This window comes from Chenopodium quinoa, unplaced genomic scaffold, assembly GCF_001683475.1.
Source record: "Chenopodium quinoa cultivar QQ74 unplaced genomic scaffold, ASM168347v1, whole genome shotgun sequence".
NCBI lineage: Eukaryota > Viridiplantae > Streptophyta > Magnoliopsida > Caryophyllales > Amaranthaceae > Chenopodium > Chenopodium quinoa.
Window position 1 is genome coordinate 1,998,710 of NW_018743212.1, and position 20,189 is coordinate 2,018,898.

Sequence of the window (20,189 nt, forward strand, 5' to 3'; positions counted from 1 at the left end):
TTAGTGTCAAGGGTTTTCGACACGTTTAATTAAACGGGTCGACACGACACATTTAATTAAACAAATTGGGTTAGTGTTGAGCTTCTCAACACGAAACTAATACGACCCAACCCACCTAATATAAAAACCCAATAATTTATGGAATTATTGATAAATATATTGAATAAGACCAATATTTTTCAATTCAACACGACAACACGATACGAATCAAACACGAAAAAAGTGGGTCTAGTTAAAGGTTTTCGACGCGATTAATTAATAGGGTCAAACAAAACACGACACGTTTATTAAATGGGTCGGGTTAGCATTGACCTTCCCCAACCGTTTAATTTCCGACACGAAAACGAACACGACATGTTTACCAGGTCTAGTAAATATCTAGTCTCGTGGTAGTGGGGCGTATTGAACAACTGAAAAGACGTAATATTCCTTGTAATATAGTCATTTTCACATTCCCTTGGACAACCACAAGACCTGATGTCAATATCCTCCCTATTCCCGTCATTTGCCCTTTCCCACCACACTTCGGGGTAAAATAAACGTTGTATATGGTGGAGTTGGGTGGCTGCATTTGAACAGAAGATTGCAAAACTTTCAAATACAATGCGCCGGAGAAGGAACAAACGCATTACCACACCTGCCATGAAAGGTAAAAAAAAAATCCTGCAAATGACAAAGGGCAACTGGTCGAGGAAAAATCATGTTGAATATACACAAGAAAAAATCATTACATGAATGTTTCTATTATGATTATTCTTTGGCCCAATTCTTGGAGACATTACTAACAAAAAATAATCAGGGGACAATTAATACAAAAAATTACAAACATTACAAGGGGTTGTACTGTTGACTATAGTACCTAATGAAAAGCCTACTGTATGATCAACTAAACAATCTAGTTCCTTCAAATTCTTGTATATTTTTATTGGAGAGTTCGAGGAAAGTTAATTGGAGCCAGTCCGACAATATTGGTTCAATTGCACTTAGGCACCATGAATGTCTGTCTCCTTCAAATGGTTCCCATTGAAGTTAATTTTGAGTGAGCAACCGATCCTTTGACAGCAATCAGTAGATATGCAATTATCCACTTGATAGAACACCATTTAACCTGGCATACATATTAAGAAGTATTAGAGCTATGCATGTATCAACATAATAGTTTGGCTATGCACGTATCAAAATAATATACATGGTCAGATATGAAATACCAGTGTTTTCCCTGATATTTTTTCTCAAGAGTATACAACACATTAACACCCCCCAAGTGAACAAAAACATACTAAGAGTATATGGGTAAATCGTAAAAAATAAAAATTTAAGGCTCAGCTCTGCCACCATAACACTTCCCAGCGATCAAGCATGTCATTCAGCCACGACAAAAAATTAAAGATTGACATAATCTACAGTTCAATGCGAGCATCAAATAGAGATCCTCTCAAAAATTCTCCAGGGGCAAAAAACTAAAGAGAAAAACAATTAAAGGTCATTTTGTTTTAAATGATCCAAAAGGCCACAACCACATAGCAGAAAGCCACAAGTTACTGAATGCACTGAGTGGAAAGTTCACTCAGTCAATTCAAATGTAACTGGAAAACAGTCAAGTAGCAAATTCACAACAGGGAGATAGGTAATTTGAATATATGACTGGAAAACAAGGTGTGGAGAAAATCATAAAGGTATGTAAACCAGTTTGCATATAATTGATAAGAAGGCCAGAAAAGTACCTATACCAAAGTAGGGCCAACAGACCTTTTATAGCTCAAATCAACTAATTGACTGGCTTCATGTAGTTGGCCGTGTCATCGTTGATAGCCCACGCCCCCCGATAGGCAAACCTCCTGGAAGCCCTCCAACCGACTCTTCATCATTTAATAAAGGTGCTGCATCTATGTATTTAAAAAATTCTTAATGAGTTATCAAAACTACACCAAACCAATCATTATAATAAGAGAGATAGCATATTTACATAGATCAATGACAACAATAATTTCTATGTTTGCGTTGACAGCCTTTAATATCATGGATGTCAACAGATTATTAACATTCCTGACAACTACACCCACTCACCCCCGCCCCCCCCCCCCCCCCCTCCCTTTTTCCACTCATCAAGAAGATAGATCATTAAATTAAAAATAAAAATAAAGTATTATCCACCTGAAATTTCTTCTCCAGCCTGTGCTCCAGCAATACCAATACATGAATACAAGGAATTCTCATCCACCTTCAATTGCTCGTAGGCAACATATACATCCTCTATAGTGGCAGCCTCGTAGAGGGAGGTCAGATCTTTTATGCATGATAAGCCCTGAATGTATATCAGATGGGAGGGAAACAGAAGATATCAAGTTATATCAGATTTTCAAGGGACCAGCATAAGGAAACAAAAACAAATTACTCTATACACTGAAGTGGAGGGATGCAGAATGGTAAGTATAGGCATTTTACCTTCCTTGGGACAGAAGATGCTTGCAAATGAGCCAACAACCCAAGCCAGTACGCATTTGATTTGATCTCAGCTTCATGTTTCATCAATAAGGTCCTCTTTGCCTGTAAATCAAGTTCATTATATGGATTTAAGTAGACATTGATAATAAGGCCAACGGCAGCAGTCCAATACCAACAAAGACACATCAGCGGAACAGACATGACCCACAGACGCACATAAGCAAATGAAAGGGAATAATGGGACAAAAAGACAACATTCTTTTACCCCTTCTACTCTGAGAATGCAGCCGAACACCTTTTTCCAACTATTTCATGTATTTGATTATTTATTAGTTATTAGCCACTAATTTGATACATAAAACAGAATCTAGCTTTATACATCTATAATCAGAAGTAATCAATGGCAATGATAGTGGTGGTGGAAACATCATCTGAGAGTGTTTCAATGGAATTAATGAAACTATCTGAATGAGAATTATGGCTTGCAACAAAACGAAAAATGATCCCAGTGTAATTATTATAAACTGAAGACAAATAATTGAATATACTTTAGGGACCAGCCCTTTCCCTCACTAATTTTCCATTGTACATCTCTGCCTGCTTTCTTTGATACAACCCCAACCCAATGAAAAGAAAATTCCAAAAAAAAAATTCAAGTTAACATCAAGTTTGCAAAAATACTAACCCTGTCCAGCTCCCTTGGAGCTATTCTGTTGCTATGCAACCCCCTGAGCACATTCTTGCAAGCGTCAACAGCTTTATGTACCTGAAAATATGTTTTATTAAAGAAGTCCAAAAAAAAGCCTCTATGAAAAAGGATGCATTGTCTGAATTAAGTCCACACCTTTCCAGGAGTTGATGTCACAGAGATCACATACCACCCGAAATTTAGCCTATCAAATAAATTCAATTCGAAAGACACGTCGTATGTCAAACCCAGAGAATCCCTTACTGTTGTGAAAAGCCTGTAAAAGGTAACCAAACGCTCAAAATGATGGTGATGCAAATTAGAGTTGTGCACTCAAAACTACAGAAACCCCTTAACCCCCCCCCCCTCCCAAAAAAAAAAAAAAAATGAATAAATAAATAACACCAGAAGAGTGAGAAGGAAATCAGGGAGCCAGAAATTGGCCTTGTCCTCACGTGGTGTGCACCTAGTGCAAGGTATGGAGGGTCTGCAGAGCAGCATAGCCATACTGATATTAATATAAAATATAAAAATAACATAATCCCAGCCCCCTGTTCCTAAGGCGGAGGTGGCTGCGATTAGATTGACTCTTGGTAAAGCATCTAGCTCTCAGCAGATTTTACAAAACCAAACTTTATTTATAGCAATAGCTACAGCAAATAAGTGTCTTCTAGCAAGCGGCTGAGAAACATCAATTAGCCCCACTTTCAGAAGAATTATTACAGACAAAGTATATGAGCCAAAGCAATCACGATAAACTAACATCTGCAACAGCTAATGTTAACTTTAGCCAGAAAGACAAACATACTATCTTATGAGCAATGATTGAAGATCCTATCCAGAAAGTTACCTGGAATTTATAATCTCTGCTAGCAGCCCCATTGTTATGCCAAAGAAGAGTGGATGGTCCCGCATTTTGCTCTGCAGCTCCTTTACATCATTGGAGTTGTCAGATGGCAATGTCTCAGATTTTGATAGCTCGCCTACAAGCAGGTCAAGGATGATATAAAAAACCTCTCTGAGTAAGTAATATAGATATTTATCGAAAGGACAAAAATGATAGTCAACCAAGAAAGATGTACACATCAGGACAAACTTTCATAATTCCAAAGTAAAATTTGCACGAATCTTCAATAAAAAAATCAATTCATGGCTCTTAACATTTCAAGGTGACCAGAGCAGAAAATGCACCATATAGTTAAGTTCCATTTGATGATCGCCATGTAGAAATTGACACCATCTCAAAGGGCAGCTATAAAATCTATACTGGTATATCAAATACAAAATCAATACCAACTACTTCGATCTACACTACGCTTGTTTCCACTGGAGTCAAAACATTTACAACTAGAAAATGGAACGTTAAACTATCTACGTTTCCAATTTACTGTAGAGTGTAAACAGTTCTTACATATGAAATTCAGGATCAAGTAAGAGCAGGGATAAGGCTGTGTATGTTCAATATCCAATATCCCCACCCCCAGAGAGAGAGAGAGAGAGAGAGAGAGAGACCACTTAAGGGCTAAGGCATGACCTTCTTTAGAGGCATTGGAGAAATGTTGATGCTGATGGCTACGTACCACTCATTTGACAGTTGACCAGTCAAATGACAAGATCCATACTTGACGATTATGAGATTGTAGGTCAAAACTATATTACTTCCTCTTTCCCAGATGAGTTTTTACTTCTTTCTATTTTAGGGAAGACACAAAAATCCCTAGTTTATTTAAAAACATTTCTATTCCTGCTACTAAAAAGTCACTAACTCCTACGACATCTATTATTTGATAACATATTACCCTACTATGTCCTTTCACATCAAATTATTCAATAATATTACAATTGATAATCAAACAAATAATCACATAAAACAATAAGCCATGATAGTAACAAAGCTAATCAGAGATGAAGAGAGTGATTGACAGGTTATGAATCATGAAAAGGTAAAACAGAGGGGGTTACAGAAATCACAGATCAAAGAGAAGTTTTGATACTTATATAAGTATCAAAACTAATCAGAGACGAAGAGAGTAGTTGACAGGTTAGAATCATGAAAAGGTAAAACAGTGCTGGTTACAGAAATCAAAGATTCAACAGTGTTTCAGGATAGACTACAGGTAAAAGCTATTAAGAGCAATATAGAACTAATTAGAGCACCCATTAAACATCTTTGTAAGAATTGTAACAGAGTTCTTGCCATTGTAGATTCCAACCAAGTGAATGACAGGAAACAAAGTCAACACTTAAGCACAAAGACCAACAAAAAAGGACTTACCCAGGTTTTCAAAAAGATCAACATTATCAACTGTGATGCCCCATCTATTTGGTGCAGGACCAGCAATATAGGCACAAGCTCTTTCATCTGTGTCTTTTATGTAAACCTGCAAATATGATAGAAATTCAGTTCAGTGACCAAGACAATCTATTGTTAAGGATAATGCATGTACGACTACACCAAACTTCGAAACAAACAAGAAAAACTTTGATTGCAGCACTACTGTCTTAAAACCGGGGTACAAGTTTATCAAAATTGACAGATTTTATCTAACCTGCTGAAATTGCATATCGGATGGTGGACGAAAAATAATAGCATCACAAATCTTCTTCTCAAATTCATGAGTAGCTTTAACCGTACCAAGGTAATCAAGAATACAAGATTCAATCTCTTCTTCTGAGAAGTCTCCAACAATACTGACCTGATTATTTGAGGGAAAAGGGCACACTTTTAAGAATGTTTCAGACACTTTGTACTCAGATTTTATGCCAAGAGAGAGGTTACCTCCATATTATCACCAACAAACTGATTCATTACAGCCTCTTTCACTGACTGTAATGTTAAATTCTGCAATGATTCTGGTGTAGGCTCAACAAACCGTTCATCTCCATTCAACATTGCTATCATAAGTTTATGTGCTGTCGAACGCTCCAAACTTTTAGGAATTGACCGATAATAAGACATGTATAACTGTCTTGCTCTATCAAACGCATCATCCAGCCAGACGCTATGCTGCATGTCAACAAGGTTATTAACAGTGACAGAAAAATGAGTGGCATTGTAGAAATCAGAAGCAGTATAGCAGCCTAATGACTGAGTTGGCAGGCAGATTTCTAGTAACAAAGTTTATCTACTGGATACTAGGCCTTTTCTTCTGGCTTTAACTGCTAAGAGCTGGATCTATAGGCAATAGAGTATAGCCTTCATCCAGCCCTGTCTGATTCCTAGCCACATTGCATCTTACTTAGGAACCTAGTTAAATATTGGAATTTTACTAAGGCAGGTTACTTAGAAGAATAATCAACATGACATACAAAGTACAATACCTTGAATTTTACACTTTAATTAATAATAAAAAATAAAGAGCTATTCCTCATTCTATAGATTGGTCAAATGCTACTATCTCCAATAGAACTGGTTGCTACCAATAATTCATCCTACGTTTTTGACAACCAAATGGCTTGGAGATAACTAGTCATGAAAGCAAGACTGGTCGAATCAGGCCAGTGGATAGACAACTAAAGGAAAAGCCACCTACAGCACAACCACCACCATACCAGTATGATCCAGCTCACAACAAGGCCTGAATAATTCTAGAAAAACACAGCATTTCCCAAATCAATCAAGAATAGATGAACTAAATCATTCATTTTCAAAGCAAGTTAAATGCTCCCAGAAAAGCAACCTTTAAACCAGGCAATAAACTACATAGAACAAGCCAATTGATTGGAAAAGCAAGAACTATAACAAGTACCTCAAGAACCATGTGTAGCAACTGGAAGGCAGCACGCATTCCATTGTCTCTCAATGTAAAACGGAATTCCATGCATATAAACTCCTCAGTAGATTCCAGAGAGCAATTTATCAGATGATTCACACAGAAGAGCTCTACCTGCCACAAGATTGTAAACATTAGATAACATTCTTATTGATGAAGCAATGTTAATGGGACAATTTAATATGGCCTAAAAATCCCCCTAAAATGCTTGATTGATACAATAGTCAATAACTAAAGGTTAACTGAAAATTTTGAAGTTCTTGTAAAAGAAGTGGGGCTAAAAGTGCATATTTTTCTGTCTTACTACAATACATATCCCCTACTTATTCAGATTTAAGAGGAATATTAGACAGCAAAGTTTACTAGCAAAGTATAAGCAACATAAAACCACAGCGAACATGCAATACCCAGAAATATCAATGTCTTACAAGGATTAAACTGAACCAAAGATAGATGGACACTACCTGCTCTCTAGAGAAGTTGCCAACACGGCCACCCTCACTGAGAGTCCGAACACCAACAACAACAGACCCCTTTTCATCTGAGCTTTCCATGGCCCGTCCACCACCAACTATGAGCCGCATGACACCACTCTGGCTTTCATGTCTGGAGATCTGCAATGACATTGAATTCAAGCACATGTAAGTGAGAAAGTAAAAACAACATCAGCAAATGCAAAAGGCTATCAATCAAACAGAGCGAAAGCAGGGTAATGCGAAGATGAGAAAAGAAATTAAAGCATGCAAACTCCTCTCTCACTAAACAACTTGAAATTATGAGTTCCCTTAGAGAATGCAACTATTGTTCTATTTAATTTTATTCTTCCATTCTGATATTTCTTTTTCATTTCTATATATTATTTTCCTAACATTTCAAGCAGGTGATAAAAAATCCTAATAACCTGTACTTTAGAATGAGTATGACACTAGGCAACCAGAAGTTTCCCTATTCTCAAGAAGGTAAGCCAATTCTTTGGAGCTTCAAGAATTTGAAAAAGGAGCACGGTTCACTATATAGTGTCTACGAGATGCTATGGAAAAAAACTGTCATACAAAGAAACCTGCTTTCTTTAAGGCAATATATTTTTCTATAAGAAATTATATTTGATCAAATCTACACAAGTAAAAGTGCATCAAGAAGACAGGATAACATTACAAACAGACAGAAATTCAGAACTACTTGCATCTTCCAAATTGAGTAATTTGGGAATGTCCAGGCCAACGAAAAGGCAACATTAACAAAACCTATGTAATATGGAGTCTAGATCTCATGTACTGATGTACACATCCAAATGACCTACAAAAGCCGTATACCTAAAAGGCCCATTATATCAAGATGCTTGTAGTGTCTTGGAGATTACACAAATGCTATACAAAAGTCTGTGCTTGGCAGAATCATGCTCAAAATGAATCATGACATGGCAAAGTTATACCTTGTAATTTACAGGAATACCGTTTAAAAGACGGCGCTGAGTGATTCCTGTCTCTCTGTCATATAATTTAGTGCTATCTGCTGCGTCCAATGGTGCAAATGATGGGTTGCGTAGCAATTTTAATTCTTGCAACTGTGAAGAAGTTATGAGATCTTTTGGCACCTCAAGCTGGGAAAAAAAGAAAAATAAATAAATAAATAAAAAATACAATAAAAAAAAATACAGAAACAACAATTGAATCAAGATAGCAATTTAATTTATAGACATCACATGTTGAGTTACAAAAAAAACGAAATATGGTTTTAAGGATTGCACCTCTGGTTCTGCCTCAATGGGTTCCTTCAATCCTGATTTTATAGCTTCAGATACTTCACTTGGTGATATCTTAAATTCAGTTTCACCAACTCCATCAATATGCACTTTTTTAGGAACACAAGCTACAATTGCTGCAGGAGCAGGGGCAGTTGGTTTTCCAAAATCAGCAATAAATTCCAGCACTTCAGCACCAATTGAATTGACCTAAAAACAACAGCACAAATTAGTCTATGGAGGTCTTAAATTTATTACAAAATCTTGGAAATATCAAAGGATAGGATAAAAGCCTCATGTTGTGTAACTGAACCATCTCCTTATTAAATGAAGCAAAAGAATTAACAAGCACCCACAGAACTGGCATAATCTTACAATATTACTCCAACCATCCCTCAATTTTTGTTGAGATACAGATATACTGGAATACCATACCTTCTTCTAGACACTTCTTTTAAACATGCTTGCAGAATAGACCAAAAAAAAAAAAAAAACATAACATCTAATCATGAAGTACCCCTCCACGGCTATGGGAAAGAACTAATACTGCATACCCACAGCGAAAGCAACAACACTCTAGGAACAAGAGTTGCATATAAGATATAACTTCAAAAGTTAGACCTCAGGATATTCAGAAACTTTTATAAAATACAGTTGGAACCCTGAGACGCATAATGCATTCAGATGAAATTCAACTAAAAGCCACATCCATGGACAAAAATCAGTATAATTTGTAAGTCAAATTTGAATCACATATTATTTTACTTACTATACTAATAGTAATACACTTGCTATTATTTTAATGTTGAAATTTTCCGTTTCAACTAGATGTCAATTTGAATTATGTAACCAAATATATAAGGCAAAACCATAACAATAGGCAGTCAATTTGGACTTTGGTCTTTTAGATAGTTCATTTAATTACACATATGCAACTAAAGAATCCAAGATCAGCCACAGCAAACCCATACATCAAATGGAGTTTTATAAGATGTTCCTGAGGTCCCCTTATTCGCATGCTTATTTGCGAGTCCATTTCAGAGGCTATTTGACAGGGCTGTCCCAAAGTCACATGATAAAAAGATAAGATAAAGAGTTCCTTACCTGTTGCAGTTTTTCAGGGACATCACCATTATACAGGTAAACCAAATCCAACAGCTGTAACTCACTATCGCAAGATAACGATAGGCTTTATAAGCCTATAAGCTTAATTCACGAATTTCAAATAAGAATTGAGCCTCAAGGATTACCAAATCCAAGGTCACCTGCTTTGACAGTAGCTGTACGGCCTAAAAGTAACAGTGTATAGAAAAGAGTGCCTAGGCAATGAAGGTCAAGAGATAAGGATCCAACGCTTCATTGGGATATGAAAGGTGATTTAAAAAGGAAGCAGGGGAGGCACACCCAAAGTGCTCAATAACTGCCGTTTATCCATCAAAATATTTAATTTTGATTAGCTGTGTGTCACTTCAATGAGGTACATGCCTCGTACCTGCTCTAGAGGCTATACCTGTGACTGTGAGGCGCCCAGCCACCCCCCCCCCCCCACACACACACACACAAAAAGGACAAGTCCTGACAATGATGTCAAAGGATGGCTCCTTTGTTTCTCATTTAGCGACCTCTATCAATTTTTCCCCATTTGTGACAATAACCTCCCACCTTCCCCAAACTATTTTCACATGTGGCTTGGGCATGAAATCTAAGAGTAGTTAAATAAAAAAATATAATGATAATATAGATAAGCGAGATGAAGAGTAAGAGAACAAATTAGGATGGAAAAGGAAAAGGGATTGATATGAAAAAAATATTTAAGTATACAACCCAAAATGAAAGTACGGAAGAAAATTTTATATGGCCCGAAATAAAGGAGGCTCTGCACCATTCTTCAACACCTACCCTACCTTATAGGTTCCAACTGCCCCACAATTTGAAAATTAATCAATCAATCAATCAAAGCCTTAATCCCATAAGCACAATTTGAAATCCAGTAAACCAAAAATCCATTTGCTATTCATTATTTGTTATTCATTCCCAAGATGGCCAACTTACAACCCTGTGAGATTTCTCGCAAAGTTCATCATTTGTAAAGTTATCCAACTCAATACAACTCAACTACATTCCTCATGTATCAATATTGACAAGTGCATGGAAATAAACATAAAGGACCAGCAGATCAGAAACAAATTGGGTATAAAAGACATTGCTTAATTTTGTTAAACTGCTGTTAAAGTGTGCCACGTATTAATTTGCACAATTCAGTTTGTAATTTGAAGGGGGATTAGCGAATTAGGAGATAAAACGTAAGGATACCTCTTCAAGGGTAATTGTTCCAGCAACACCAACCAAACACTCATGACCTTGTAGTTGGTCCATCACTTTGTGTCCTAATGCATCACTTTCCATAATAAAATCCAGATTGTCCACAGATGGCACATTATCAATCATTGCAGCCAAATGTTCACTGTCTTTCAACAAAGCATCCCTATAGCGAACTAATTCACCCTTAGTCACACCAAATTCCTTAAGCCTTCGGACCTGCAACCAGAATGAAAATACTACTGATCCACAACTTGAAATTATTTTGAAGAATATGGTTGCACAGTCAAACTTGAATAACAGAACTCAAACCTCCTGAACTGCAACTTTGATTGCATTTTGCCAATTTTTAGGTTCTGCAGTAACTGTAAGAGTAGTTACAGTGCAACCTTCTCTTCCAGAATCACTGTGGTCCAATTCAATTGCGGTGAAAGGGGGATTCGAACTCTGTACATTTCCAATGATAATATGAGGGGAGAAACAAAGTAATGAAAAGCCAAAAGCAACCTTTCCAAAGGCTACACTAATGTACAAACAATAGCCAAGAATAATCTGAAAGGACATTGACTAGATACAGTCAGAAAAACAAAGCAAAACAAAAAAAAAATGACAAAACCCAAAGATTAGTATAGTACAAAACGCATAAGCAAAAGGTTGATTTCAATTTTAAAGTAAAGAATACATTTGACATAACCAGTAACAAATCAAATCCTTTCTAACTCTAAAACAATTCCATAAACTTTGAAGCACTAGAAACTTGATCAAAGACGCATTGCTCATTTGCTCCGCCTAGAGTTTAATGTGGCACCCTATGCGGTAATGATGAAGTCAAAGAGCACTGCAAATGCACTGAATCGGTACCATAAAGATTAAAGAGCTCACACGCATCTTTTTGTAGCACAGTCATAATAGCACAAAATTTTCAAATATAAAAAAAAAATTCTCAGCAAATGACAACATTAAAACCACAGGAATTGATTCATAAGAGTGAGACATCAAACAGTGAAACAGCAGAATATTTAGATTAATGCACCTTGTATCGAGTGTTAATCCTGAAATGCAAGGCAGAAAGAACGATCCTCTTCATCAGTACATTTCGTAAATCGCCATACGTCTGAACTTTATTCACGGGAACCTGCAACATAACAATAGTGTGTAAGTGAGAAAAAATAGGAAGTCTGGAAATAGGTATTAGAAGCTAACAAAAGTTTTTCATTCAAATAAGCTTTCCATTTTTCATCCAAAAAAGACGACTGAAAGCGCAAAAATGCAGCTTAATAAATTATATAAAATAAAAAGTTGGTCTATTCTCCATAATTAAGCAAACACCACCTCAACAAATTCTTAGCAAAAAGCAATCACATTTGCCAACTTTAAGGTGATGTAGAATAGACCTCAAGTAGAGTTGGATCAGTGTCGGTGCAAGTCAACAACAGGTCAACTTGTAAAGAGTCAAAATGGGTTATATTAGAACAGTTTGCATGTTAATAATGGGCGGAAAAATTAACAAGCAAGGAAATTGAGTAATGAGACAGATAAAAGTACTAGTGAAGTAGTGCATATGAAACTATACAGGTAAATTTAAAAAAAATATATATCATAACTATTATCTTATACAAAAGTATTGGGCTATTGACCCTGACAACTAAAAGCCTTTTCCATTGAAGGCCTGTCCAATTAACCCTACACCATTGGTTTACCTAGCCCATTAATAAGGTCTAATGAATAAAGTTAAGTTCAAACTAATGTTCATATTATTCTAACATATTAAAATTTCCCTCCCACTCTTCACTCTCTAGAGATTTGAACAAGATATGAAATAATTGCTGGTTCAGCTTTGACCTTTATGCCAAGAGACTCCAGCGGCTATGGAGATAGGTACTAAGTCTATCGTTCAGACACATGTGCTGTTATCAATTACCAACTGGGTGGAACAGTTTGAGTTTAATGCCAAGGCATTAGTTATCAGACTGCTGAAGGATATTATATGATATAAAAGGAACATAGAAAGAACCATAAAGGCAAGGTACTCAGAAAGAAGCACACAGGCAATTCACATTAGTCTTAAAACATTAATTGGCAGACAATATGTTTTCAATACCTTGCAAAACATATTAAATGAAAAATTCTGAAGTAACTCGTGTTGAAATATCTGAGGAGGATCAGATACGCAACCGCTTCCAGGTAGAGACCAATTGTGCTGGACAGGAGGACGTACTGCATGTCTTTCCTTTTTAGTAATTATTGGCTGATCAGAACTTGATGACTTATCTTGAGAAGCTCCTCCAAGGCCAACTGAGAGCTTAGGCACTAGGAAACTAGCCATCGCACCAAATGCATTAGGCGTTGGAGGTGGGGAAGCCTCTGTCTCATTCTCCAAGCCAGTCTGGCTAAATACAGCCTACATTTTAATCACAGAGTGACATGAAACCCATAGTCTGAAAGAGAAACAAAAACACAAGAGATGTTACCCTCTCACCTCAATTTGGTAAATTGTTTTCGAGATGTTATCGATATCCCCAACAATATACAAAGTAGCGTTTGCTGGAAAATACCAGCGCTCATGGAATTTTTTAATTTTATCAACATCCCACTTCTTGATCTGCTCCTCTAAACCTATAGGAAACCTTCTGCTCAATTTGTTCTCAGAATGCAAATGTTGTAGAAGCTGGATAAAATGAAATGAAATTACACTCAAGAATTTAAAAAGAACTACCAGCACATACAAACAAAAAGCATCTAAGCATAAGGCACCACACTTAACACACCTGGCAATCAACACGATATTCTATAGTATTCATCATCTGGAGTTCAGACAATATTGCACGCCTTTCCTTTTCAACCCTTGATGCAAGAAATTTAGGGTGGAAAGCTATCTGCATGAAAGACATCATACCTTACTTAATCTATCAATAAGAACACTTGAAGGGGAAAAAAAAACATTATAAATGTAGGCAAATGTGCCATAATGCCAATAATTTACCTCGTTTAAAGCATCAAGTACAAAAGGGAGTAAATCGCCATCAGAGTCCTAACAAACACCACAAACATATAGTTAGTGTGTATACATATGTGCATATTAATGTAATAGGGGCCAGATTTGGCCAATAGCAATGAGCATATAGCATATGTGGTAAGTGTTTGATAATTTAGCAATTTAATAAGGTAGCGTAACCCAGTGTGCTCATGGAAACGCCAGTCTAACTGAATATGCTCTTAACCAATCACTTAAAATAGTCACTAGGTTATTGCAATGTGATTTTTGTCACACACTCACACACCCTCCAAGTTGGAGGCACTTAATAAGGCTAACTGTATAGACATGTACTTACTCTTGCCACACACCAACAAAAGTTTGCCGCCATTATTACAGCAGAACTCCATAAAAATTCAGCTACGCCTAATAATATAGGCAAAAAAAACTCTTAAGTGTGTTAAATCTGAACCACACCCAAAGTCAGAACCTAGGCCAGTAAAAGGAAACGGGATAGGAGGAAACTAATCAGCAAATTTCAGCAGAGGTAAAATGATGGTGGTACTTATTTTGCTATCTTTGAACATTTACAGAAAGTATTAATGAATCTATGTGAAATGGTGCATAAGCATTGAACTTGGCAATACCCCGAAACAAACATAAATTTCCGCATGTAATTTGACACCTCTATTTTACACATGTAATTGGACAGCTTTGCTTATTTCCTCACGTAATTGGACAGCTTCTCTAATTACATGCAGCCAAACAAGAATACCTCTACAGGGAAATCACCAAAGTGCATAAAATTTGTGTTATTGCATGCAGTCAAACAAAAATACCTCTACAGGGAAAGCATCAAAGTGCATAAAATCTGTGATATCAATCAGATCAAGAGCTGAAAAACCCTTACATTTTATCATGCCACAATCAAGCAACAATGTCTGAGACCAAAGCAACAAACCTTTGCATGAGTTGGAGAATGTATATGAAAGACTGTGTGGTGGAAGTCTGTGTAAGCATTAGACCTTGCTCCAGTACCAAGCAACTTCTCACGCTTCTTACTTCCAAGAAATGCAACATGTTCTATCATATGTGCAATCCCCTGCTCGTCATCCTCCTCATCAATAGACCCAACGTGAACTTCCATATGTGCTTCAAACCTGTAATCAGGATGATAACATTAGAACTGCAGGTTTATAAAGTAGAACAGGGCTAAGGCTTATTGTGTTGTCATGATTCAACATTAAGCACTGGTGTGTTCTTAGTCTACAAGATGGGACCCATTACACCAGCATCAAACTTAGAACAACTGCCATTAAAGGGAAAAAGACGAAGTGTGTGGAAATAGATGACTAGTAAATTGTAATATTGACAGGACTCCATCTACAACCCATATCAGGTTTGTTCAGGCCACACACACACACCCAAAAAAAAAAAAAGCTTCCATAATCACTGTTATAGAAGCAACTTGCCCCAAAAAAAAGAAAAAGGAGCAATAATGGAACCTTTTAAATAATAAGTCGTAAGTTGCCTATTTGCTATGCCACCTACTACCATAATTGAGCAAAGCAAAGTTTTATAAATGCATGCAAGAGTGTTAGCACTTAGATGTTGTCTCCAGAGTCCAGTCTATGTGAAGGCCTTAGGCCTAGAGCCACACTTGAGCACCTCTTCCAAATCCCCATTTGAAAGCAATAGCAACCACCCCATTTGATTAAATACAATCCAGAATTGTAACTTTAAAGATTATCCACAACCCACCGCAAGACATGCATTTTAAAAACATGAATTGGGAAAGGGGGGCTTATGATATAGGTAACAGATACCTGTTTGGTGGAACTTTATTGGGCAAAATTATGTAGCGAAGTCCATTTTTTAATTGTCCTCGGTATAGCTTGGGGTGAGATGGAAGTTCAGAATTCAAAGCTTCCTCTACCTCCACTCTTCTTACTTCAGGATCCAGAAATTCCAAACCTGGTTTCTCCAGTGTTCCCTCTGAGCAATTTGTGCTAACTGCATGTGGTTCATCTGGACCAACAGCCGAGCATCGAACATGATGTTGCTTCAACTAAAAATACGCAAATTTTACACGCAATGAGGAACAGTTTCATACATTATATCCTTAAATTAAACCACATTTCAGCAATTGCCTGCGTGGCACAGTATTAACCAGCACATAGAGCTTATTTCTCAAATGTTACTTGAGGATTGGATCCCTTGCAAATCTTGTAGTTGGACAATTGTTCGGTGACATAAGATTTACCACAAGTTGAAAGCAACAAAAGAAACTCACCAAATAATTATAATTATGATAAAATTGATGCAACTAAAGAATCAACTAGAAATATACAGGTCAGCAATCAAAAAAAATTCAACTCACATAACATAAGTAGTGCTTTCATGAGGAAACTCTATGCACTTGGTCAAAAACAGGAAAACTTTTCTAGGGAGGATGACAGTCAATTCAGTTATAAAGCCAAGAAACCTGAAGTCCGTACAAGACAAGATGGAATTAGATTTGGTTTACGGTTGATTCAAATAGCAATTTTCTGACAGCATTTTAGGACCTCAAAATGAGATGATAGTTACTAAAAGAAGGTCCGCGCCCGGCGGGGAAGAGGGGGGGAGTCCCTCCATGGATAAAGGTATCTTTTGTTTTGCATATTTAATATATGAATAATAAAAAATAAAATAAAAAACCATTAAAGCATTTGAAGTCATAACTAGTGTGAGTTATGGTTAGTTGGAGTTGATGTCTTGCAATGAGCACTCAATGGCACCCAAAATCCAAGGTTGCAAAATAGAATCTGTTCATATGAAACTATTAATACGGAAAGCACGATCCTTGTGCAAGTTTCCGATTGAACCTAAAATCCAAGCTGAAGTTCCAGAATTTACAAAATAGCATCTATTGATATGAAACAATCCATACAGAAACCACGGTCCTTGTGCACATTTCTGATTAACATTTTGGAATCCCTTCAATTAATTTATTCTGTGATTATATAAATAACCAGTTCCAAACAAGTGCAGCACAAAAATAGTGCATATTACATACCACCACAATTCCACATACATGCAATATATATTAAATATACTCAACAGCCTCAAGTATTGCTTTAGATGACAGGTTTCCCAAGCATTTAATCAAGTAAAAGTAGTTAGAAGAAGCTTACTTACACATGCAATGTCAGGCACATTCTTTGACAATGGAAACGTTGATTTGTCTGTTGAAAACCTTGAACTAAAACTCTTCACATATGACCCCCTTCTGCAACGGGTGTGGTTGCAGCATAGGTACACTTGATCTCTGGTTGAAGTTGCCAAAGGCCTCTGCTCCATAAGAATGAAACCTTTCTGCCTCAACATAGTATTACTCATCTTAACCGATCTAGATACAACAGTTCGACCATCATTGGACCACCTTACATCCATATGATAGTGAAGAAAGAGGTATAATGTCAGAAATAATGAACTAATACACAACCTTAGTAACTTACACAGTGCAAAGGACTCCAAGAGCATGTTATAATGTCAAGAGTTCACAATATTCAAAATGAGACAATTAATAACATCAGAATAAGAAAGCTGTGTAAGATATTTAACCCCCACCCCCAACACACACAAAACACAAAAAAGGAAGAAGAAAGAGACAAGGACAAATAGAAGCCGATTTCGAAAAAGAAGAGAAAAGAAGAGAGGGCATTATTTGACATTGACATGGACTATTCACCTAGCCCATCCGCAAATTTTTTTGTCACAACAAGCACTCATTTTTGCTCAATCTCTTCCAAAAGTTGTATCTAATACAAAGTTGTTGTCTGACTCTCAACTCTCAGGCCACGTATATTCAGTACATAACCTAGGGAGGACTACATCTTGGATAACAAAAACAAGCCAAACACAAGAACCTTTGGTTGTCCACTTTGCAGGCTACTTTTTTACCTGGTTTAATATTATATCTAATTGGTGGAATTTGGAGATCACCTTTTTCTATTCCAACTCTAAGTTACAGATCATAGATATGCAATAGAGAAAAGGAACAACAGATTCTGAATCACAGTGCCCTAACTTCACTCTTCAGCTATGAATAGTCTGTACATACACTTATACATTTATTTAAGCATGTCATGTAATTGATACTAAGTTCTCCAAACCGAAATATATTACACTACACATTTTACTGCCTTCAAACCTCATTACTATATAAGTTATATCTTTGAATTTATGCTCGCATACACAAGAATTTACAGGTTTCTTAACAAGAATTACATACACCGTAGCATTAATATCAAAACTAACAAGAAACAACGCATTGATATTCCGCCGACAACAAATCATTCCAGTAAACGTCACGTAACACGAGATTATACTCCTAGTTCAATTTGCATAAGTAAAAGTATTCAAAGATGCTACTGCCACAACCTAATAGTAGTAAAATGAACAATATACTTCAAGAAAGCTAAAAACAGGTATACCTGCACTTAGAAAGGCGAAGAACGGGACGACGAAGGCTCAACCGAGAACAACTAGGGTTAATTGAAGAAGAAGACCTAGAAATTCCAACGGAAACAACATGTTTTGAACTAATATTAAAATCATCCCCAAAATTATTACGAATTTGAAGTTTCGAAACGCCGCCAAGAACAGCAGAAGCTGAAGCCGCCATTGTTAAACCTTCAGTACAAAATCACCTTCCTAATTTCACTAATTTCCACCAAAATTACTCGGAATTCAGCACTATCTCATCAAAATCTCCTCCTTAAGACCTGCAAAATTAGAATCTCAATTGAATTAATTCAAGAAAAATCAATTGAATTAATTCAAGAAAAATGAAGAACTAGAGAGAGAAAGAGAAGTACCAGAGGAGAGAGAAAGGAGATAATGGTGAAGGAGAAGAAAACGTTGAAGACTGGGAGAGTTTGAGTAAGTTGTTGTGTAAAGAATAATATTTTCGCACCAAACAAAAAGAAAATGAAAATTAATAGAAAGAGATTTTTTGGTAATAACAAAAAATGGAGGAAAAAAGGGAAAATAAAAACGATGAGGCGGTTGTTGTTTTGAGTTCGCGTATTTGGCGGTTTCTTGGGCCGTAATGTAAAAATCTTTTATAGGATTGCGTGGCTCTATTTCCATCTTCAATTTTTTTTTTGGTGTAAAGACAATAATAGAAATAAAAATCCTTTTCCAAGGATGATTTGTGGAGTTCTAATAATTATGTGTATGTAAGACTCTTTTATGTTCGAATTTTATTTAAATTATAAAGGTGATTAATAAGCTGATTTTAGTGAATATTAAAGTTTTTAGATTGGCTAATTTGAATAGTCATCGATTTGTATCATGTAATAGGATATCAAGTATTTTGTTGAGTTGACTAATTAGGTCAAACATTGTTGTGCTCAACAACTTGTGATGCAATTGCTTTCAATCGGGTGTTCTTATTTAATGCAGTCACGTTATATATGAAAGTTAATTATAATCGACTTAACTTGATATTTTAATTAGGGAACGAAAGATCATCGTACTCCTGAACTCCCGGTGTTATCTATCATACTCCCCTTTATTTGGCAACGAGTCTATACAAACTACATTCATTTAATAGAAATTTTAGAGCGCATGATTCATACGCGTAGGGAGTCACAAATTTAGTCTTCCTATACTTGAGAAAGGAGATTGACAAAGAGAAATTAAGGGCTTAACAAAGATATAATTCTTTGCCTAATCTGAATACTTTAATCCACAACAACAAACACGGGTTTATTGAAATAATGGTTCGCGTTCTTGACTCCTGCAAAATAAATATATATTTTCTTAAACCTTTATATAGAAGGTACATGAATTCTATTTTTGATCAATTATAAGAACAAATATATATATATATATAGTCGTAAGATCATTAATGTTTGAATTAAAATTATACGGTTGTCTTATGATCTATTAATGTTGTCTCTTGATATGCTCCTCGTGATAAATAAGTGACCCATAGCCTACAACCCTATTACTTTGCATCACTTGTATATACCAACTCTTGTTACACAAGTACACAACAACTAGGTGAGATTTTCCTCAAAAAAATCTTCCACCTTTCCTCTCCAGTCCTCGATCAACCTTGCGTTCTCCAAGCGCTATGAAATGAGGGGTCCTAAATTCCTATTTGTTTTAAAATAGTAGAAAGCATATTGATTAAGGGTGGTTGACGTCTAGTCAATAGGGCCCCTACTTTCCAGTTACTAAGAACAAAGAAATTAA

General features: G+C 36.3%; 1 protein-coding gene across 1 annotated transcript; it reads right to left on the reverse strand.

Annotated features, from left to right (window-relative positions):
* Nucleotides 1–684: 684 nt before the first annotated feature.
* Nucleotides 685–18,940, reverse strand: LOC110734353 (stromal processing peptidase, chloroplastic-like). Its single transcript, XM_021914484.1, has 26 exons — nucleotides 18,803–18,940; nucleotides 18,419–18,709; nucleotides 17,121–17,364; nucleotides 15,767–16,008; nucleotides 14,902–15,100; nucleotides 13,950–13,997; nucleotides 13,735–13,842; nucleotides 13,446–13,634; nucleotides 13,068–13,367; nucleotides 12,000–12,101; nucleotides 11,279–11,413; nucleotides 10,961–11,185; nucleotides 8,654–8,857; nucleotides 8,339–8,506; nucleotides 7,371–7,520; nucleotides 6,883–7,020; nucleotides 5,913–6,140; nucleotides 5,683–5,829; nucleotides 5,409–5,514; nucleotides 3,984–4,116; nucleotides 3,290–3,410; nucleotides 3,131–3,211; nucleotides 2,446–2,547; nucleotides 2,155–2,305; nucleotides 1,725–1,886; nucleotides 685–1,108 (listed from the first exon to the last, which is right to left on the reverse strand). Exons 2-25 carry the CDS (start codon nucleotides 18,607–18,609, stop codon nucleotides 1,783–1,785), a joined length of 3,816 nt encoding a protein of 1,271 aa, XP_021770176.1. The 5' UTR covers nucleotides 18,610–18,709; nucleotides 18,803–18,940; the 3' UTR covers nucleotides 685–1,108; nucleotides 1,725–1,782.
* Between the last annotated feature and the right edge of the window lie 1,249 nt (nucleotides 18,941–20,189).